Genomic DNA, 6,596 nt, shown 5'->3' with positions numbered 1-6,596 from the left:
ACCACTTGAGCTACAGCACCACTTCCGGTTTTCTGGTGGTTTATTGGAGATAGGAGTCTCACGGTCTCTCCTGCCCGGGCTGGCTTTGAACTGCGATCCTCAGATCTCAGCCTCCTGAGTAGCTAGGATTACAGGCGTGACTTTTCTGGCTTTTTTTTTGTGGAAGTAAAGAGTATCAGGACTTTGCTGCCTGGGCTGGCTTTGAACTGAGATCCTTAGATTTCAGCCTCCTGAGTAGTTAGGATTATAGGTGTGAACCTCTGGTGTCTGCCTCAGCAGAGGCTTTCTGAGTAATACTTCTTCCCTGTCTCTGGAGTACAGGTACAGGTGTGTTCACCCTCTGGATATTCATGAGTGTTGCACAATTAAGATAGTCACCATATTCATTTAGCCAAGCACTATATATATATGGCAAACACTTGTAAATGTTCCTTTGTCCCTGAGGAAAAAACAGAATGTAAGTGTTCATTTGTCCCTGAGGAAAAAACAGAATATGACTCAGGTATGTCTGCCAGCTGGACTAACACCTGAGATCTAAAGTCCCATAGCAGGTTTTAGCCAGGGTACTATATTAGAATTATTGAAAGAAATACTGGAAGGCCCAACTTGTCTTACTCAGCCCTACCTAGCACAGGAGAGTAAGCTTACTGAATGAGAGTGAATTTACTGCAGTAACAGGACCTCAGATCTCAACCTCCTGAGTAGCTAAGATTACAGGCATAAGCCACCAGAACCAAGCCCTGATATCATATTATCTATTTAGTTTATTTACTTATCTGTTTTCCCCAGTGGATTGTAAATGTCTTGAAAAGAAAGACTTTGTTTGGCTCACTCTTTTATTCTTAATATTTAATAAAATGTCTGGAGTGAAATAGGCATTCACTAATAAGCATATACATTGTTGAATGAATATATTCCATTTGCTGATGTCTATTACTTAACAGGAAATGTCTGTTAGCTTTAAATGAAATGATTCTCTTCTGACTTTTCATATGTAAAGACAAATCAATCTTCAAATAGAAATGTGTAAAACTGTATAGTTTACATAAAATCTACTTACCTTAGCATAGTTTAATCTTCCTTTTTCGTGAGCCTAAAATTTGACAGATAAAATGAATGTTAGTTCTTGAACAATTATTTAGTATTTAAATAACTTTTGTTTCTTGAAGAATAAAACTCAATTGTCATTCCTTTTCTTTCCCCTCCACTAGGTGTGTGTGTGTGTGTGTGTGTGTGTGTATTTTTGGTGGGGGGGTGGGGTTGATCGTGGGGCCTGAACTCTGGGTCTGGGCGTTGTCCCTCAGCTCTTCAGTTCAAGACAAGCACTCTACCTCTTGAGCCACAGTGCTACTTCCAGTTTTCTGGTGTTTATTGGAGATAAGAGTCTCATGAATTTTCCTGCCCAGCCTGCCTTTGAACAGGGCTGGCTTTGAACTGCGATCCTTAGCTCTCAGCCTCCTGAGTTGCTAGAATTACAGGCGCAAACCACTGGTGCCGGTTTGTTATACACACATACACATCCATATACCCAACGGTCCCTCTCAAATACATGTATGTGCATGTGACTGCAAATACACACAAACACTCAGACACATACAACTCTTCCAACTATTCTTTTTGAATTCGGGGCCTTGCTTGAGTCAAGTCCACAGCTATCAACTTTTTTTTATGTTGGAGATTTATCCACACAGAGAGACATACACACTATACAGACACACACACATACACACATTTTGAAAGTAAAGAAAAGTTAAAAGAACAGTACATCCAGGCATAAGTGGCTCATGTCTATAATCCTAGCTACTCAGGGCACTGAGCTCGAAGGATTGTAGTTTGAAGTCAGCCTGGGCAGAAATGTGCGTAATTGGGGCTGGGAAGTTGGCTCAGTGGTAGAGCGCTTGCCTTGCATGCCTGAGGCCGGGGTTCGATTCCTCAGCACCACGTAAGCAAAAAAAGCCGGAAGTGGCGCTGTGGCTCAAGTGGTAGAGCGCAAGCCTTGAGCTGAAGAGCTGAGGGACAGCACTCAGGCCCAGAGTTCAGGCCCCACGACCGGACACAAAAACAACAAAAACAACAACAACAACAACAACAACAAAAGAAATATGCGTAATTGGAGACAATTAGGGGCTGGGAAGGTGGTTCAGTGGTAGAGCGCTTGCCTTGCATGCATGAGGCCTCAGCACTACATAAGCACTACATAAGCACTACATAAGCAAAAAGAAAAAAAAGCCGGAAGTGGCTCTGTGGCTCAAGTGGTAGAGCCTTGAGCTGAAGAGCTGAGGGACAGCGCCCAGGCCCAGAGTTCAAGCTGCACAACCGGACCCCCACCCCAAAAAATTCTCCAATTAGCCACCACAAAGCTAAAAGTAGAATTGTGGGTCAAGTGGTAGAGCTATCCTTGAGCAAATAAGCTAAATGATACTTTCTAGGCCCTGAGTTCAAGCCTCAGAATCAGCATACAAACAAAACAAAACAGTTTAATGAGCAGATATGTATACCCTCACAGGATTTGAAGGTATAGACATCATGATGTTTCATCCTTACATGCTTTAGCATGTCTACAACACATAGGGTATATCTCATATACAATCATATGATGACTATTGTCCAACTAAAAAACTAATAATAATCCCATAACACCTAAAATATAACCTGTATACATATTCCCCTAACTATCCCAAGAATATCTTTTATGTCTTTTCTTCCCAAACAAGAATTAAGCAAATTAATCAAGATTTGTACATTGGATTTTGTTTTGTGATAGTATTGAGATCAAGACCTCACAATTGCTAAGCAGGCACTATACCACTTGAGCCACAATTGCAGCCCCCTAAAATCTTAATTGTGACCATTCCAAGACTTCCTGGGGAGATGAACATGTTGGGAGCCAGAAAATTGCTTCTAGGCAATTTGTGTATGTGTGTGTATGCCAGTACTGGGGCTTGAACTCAGGGCCTGAATGCTGTCCCTTAGCTTTTTCGCTCAAGGTTGGCACTTTACCACTTGAACCACAGCTTCACTTCTAACTTTCTGATAGTTAATTGGAGATAAACACCTCAAGACTTTTCTTGCCTGGACTGTCTCTGAACAGATCTCAGCTTCCTGAGTAGCTAGGATTACCGGTATGAGTCACAAGCACCAGCTCTTAAATGGAATCTGAAGGCTTTTATATGGGCCCTTATTTCCTTGCTTATAAAGTAAGAGTATTGGACCATCCTGTTGGATGCTGGCCAGTCTGCCTTGGAATCACTGGAATAGCCTGTGAAGAATCAAGATTCTCAACCCCCTACCCATGAGATTATCATTTAAGGATAACTGGTCTGGTCTATATCTTATGTCCTTTCCAATTTATGTTTCAGTGTGCATCAGTGGTGACTTTAAAGACGGGAAAGAAACAGCTGTATGAGCTCTTCATGTCTCATGGAGAATGTATAGTACTGTCACTTTCCCCTTTTTCTGACATCTGTCACTAAAGTATTTCTAGTGGAGCAAGATATTATTAAAATAACTTTCTCACTAGGGCCCAAAATAGGCTGATAGAAAATAAATGCAGACTATATTTCAACAGCCACAGCCCTGAACTACTTCCTGCCACACAGTTCATCTCCAGAAGCTACTGTAAATTCTGCCATACACTGCGAATCCCCAGAGGCTTCATTACAAGGGTCTTTAAAAGAGATTCACTCATCTCTTTGCCTCCTGTAGGTGTGCTTCTTGTCAATCCAGGTCATGAGAAGAGAAAGCAATTTTTCCCAGTCGTTAGCAGTTCATAGAAAAATGTATGGTTTGATCCTTGTTTTATCTTTAAAAATGTGAAAATAGACAAGAGTGTGTGCCAGTGCTTATGACACTGGAGGTGTCCTTAGACGGCTATGGTGTTCCTGTAAAACAATATCTTGTACAAAAGCAAAGAAAGGCCAGCACTGTGATTGAGATGATGCACACAGGGATTAATTCCAAAGGTTTATATACTGGTGTCTGCAGTCCACAGGCAGACAGGTTCCCTGTTGGTAAGTAATAGATGTGCAATATGGTCTTTTACTTTAAGAAACAAATGCTTTTTTTGTTAGGTAACAAAGAGGGACTGGATGACATAAATGAGCTGTTTCCAATTTCCAAATAGTGTTGGAGATGCAGGCACCATTCCTATATGTAGAAAGCTAATATTTCACAGCAGGAATCTAGAAATTGCTAGAAACTGGCCATCTCTATTTAACAGGTTAAAAGAATAATTTGAGTCATCTTCCTCCTCGATGTTTTCTTGTGTTGGTATTGGAACTTGAACACAGGGCCTTAGCTCTTATGCTTAAGACTAGCACTCTAAATTGGATATATGAGACTTTACAGACTTTCCTGCCCAGGCTGGCTGATCCTAATATTTTAGCCTCCTGAGTAGCTAGGATTATAGGTGTGAGCCACCAGTGTGCCTGGATAAATTTTTTTTTGTCAGTCACTATTTTTTCACTTTTTCTGAATCACATTCATTTTTCTTAGGTAAATATCTAGTCTTTTTTTTGGAAAACTTTAGGTAAAATTCATGTAAAATAAAATTAATCATTTTAATCACCTTAAAGAGCATACATCAGTAGCAGTTAGTACATTCACAGTGCTGTGCAATCATTAGCACTATCAATTCCAAGTATTTATCATCCCAATAGGAAACTTGGGTAGGAGGCATTGGTGGCTCAGTGGTAGATCTAATTTTCATATTCCTAAAGGAAAAACCATACTTATATGCAATCACTCTCCATTTCCTTACAGCTTACCTGGTAAGCCCCAATAGCTACATATTTGATTCATCTCTCTTTGGAACTGCCTATTGTGGATACCTAATAAAAATATAGCCACATAATATGTGGCCTTTTTCTTTTGGGTCCTGTCGTGGGGCCTGAACTCTGGGCCTGGCCAATGTCTCTCAGCTCTTCAGCTCAAGGCTAGCACTCTACCACTTAAGCCACAGCACCACTTCCGGCTTTTTTCTTTTTGCTGATGTGGTGTTGAGGAATCGAACCCAGGGCCTCAGGCATGCAAGGCAAGCGCTCTACCACTGAGCCACCTTCCCAGCCCAATATGTGGCCTTTTGTATGTTTTTTTTTTTTTTAATTTGGCATCATCTTTTCAAGAGTATAGCATATATCAATGCCTCACTTCCTTTTATAACATCCCATTGTGTGGACACACTGCATTTTGTTTATTCACTCATCAGCTGATGGACACTGGACTATTTAACTTTTGTATATTGTGAATACTGCCGTACTTAATTTTGTTTGAATGAAAGTCTTTTAAATACATTATTATTTCTGCATCTGTTCCTTACAGTGCCCATGTTTATCACGTTTCAGCCAAATGATAATCCTGGTTTCTGAATATACTCTATATCCAAATGTATCCCCTTTTTGTGGCTTCCTTTGTCTAAGAAGGTCTCTTCCCATCCCCAATTCTTATCTTTACTATTAAGACCTTTTCATTCTAGGACTATGTTACATGTCATGTACTTCATAAATTCTCTCTGTTTCTCTCACCGGACTCAAATCCTCTTCCTTCTGAGTTCTCTACTGAATTAATTACAGTACTTTCATATTTATTCCTTTCTCTTATTACCTCAGTAAATTACAAGCAGGTTTTGGGCAATTTATTGTTATGTAAATAGCAGCTAAACACTCTGTCCCTTTAAGTGCAAGAGAAAAATCTTAAGAAAAATTCAAGCTGGGCACCATTGATTTATGCCTGTAATCCTAGCTACTCAGAAGGCTGAGATCTGAGAATTGGGATTCAACTAATCTGGAAGGAAAGTTTATGAGACACATTTTCAATTAACCACCAAGAAGCTGAAAGTAGAGCTGTGGCTCAAGTGGTGGTGTGCTAGCCTTGAGATAAAATCCCTAGGAAAGCACCCAGGCCCTGAGTTCAAACCCCACAACCAGTATGCACGCATGCGTGCGCACGCACACACACATGCACACACACACAGAGATATATTTGGGTTATGTCATAGATTTAATAGTCTGGGGCTATACATATGGTTCTTTCAAATGTCCACAATGTATATCTTCAATGTTGAGGATGATGCTAATATTATTCTTTTAGTAATAACTAAAAATAGTAATAAAAGCCAAAGTATATTGTACATGAGAGGGCTCTTTTCATATGCATTTTCTCTTTCAAGAATTCATGTGTTAGCTGGGCGCTGGTGGCTCACACCTATAATCTTAGCTACTCTGGAGGCTGACATCTGAGGATTGCAGTTCAAAGCCAGCCTGGGCAGGAAAGTTTGTGAGACTCTTTTTATCTCCAATTAACCACAAGAAAGCTGAAAGTGGCACGGTGGCTCAAGTGGTAGAGTGCTAGCCTTGAGCTGAAAAGCTGAGGGACAGTGCCCAGGCTCAGAAATCAAGTCCCACGACTGGCAAAAAAAGGGAAGTTGGCTCAGTGGTAGAGTGCTTGCCTTGAATGCCTGAGGCCCTGGGTTTGATTCCTCAGCACCACATAAAAAGAAAAAAGCCGGAAGTGGCGTTCTGGCTCAAGTGGTAGAGCACTAGCCTTGAGCTGAAGAGCTGAGGGACAGTGCCCAGGCCCAGAGTTTAGGCCCCAGGACC

The 6,596-nt window shown here is 41.0% G+C and overlaps 1 protein-coding gene across 1 annotated transcript in view; it reads right to left on the bottom strand.

Annotated features, from left to right (window-relative positions):
- The window catches only part of Pdss2 (prenyl (decaprenyl) diphosphate synthase, subunit 2), a 202,156-nt gene that overhangs the window by 29,629 nt on the left and 165,931 nt on the right, over positions 1-6,596 (bottom strand). The window contains exon 7 of the mRNA XM_013022451.1: positions 1,061-1,093. Within this exon, the coding sequence (XP_012877905.1) occupies positions 1,061-1,093 (33 nt within the window). The remainder of the gene's footprint in view (positions 1-1,060; positions 1,094-6,596) is intronic.

The sequence above is a fragment of the Dipodomys ordii genome, unplaced genomic scaffold (assembly GCF_000151885.1).
Source record: "Dipodomys ordii isolate 6190 unplaced genomic scaffold, Dord_2.0 Scaffold62, whole genome shotgun sequence".
Classification (NCBI taxonomy): Eukaryota; Metazoa; Chordata; class Mammalia; order Rodentia; family Heteromyidae; genus Dipodomys; species Dipodomys ordii.
The sequence above is the reverse complement of the archived record's forward strand: the minus strand, read 5'-3'. Positions and strand labels throughout refer to the sequence as shown.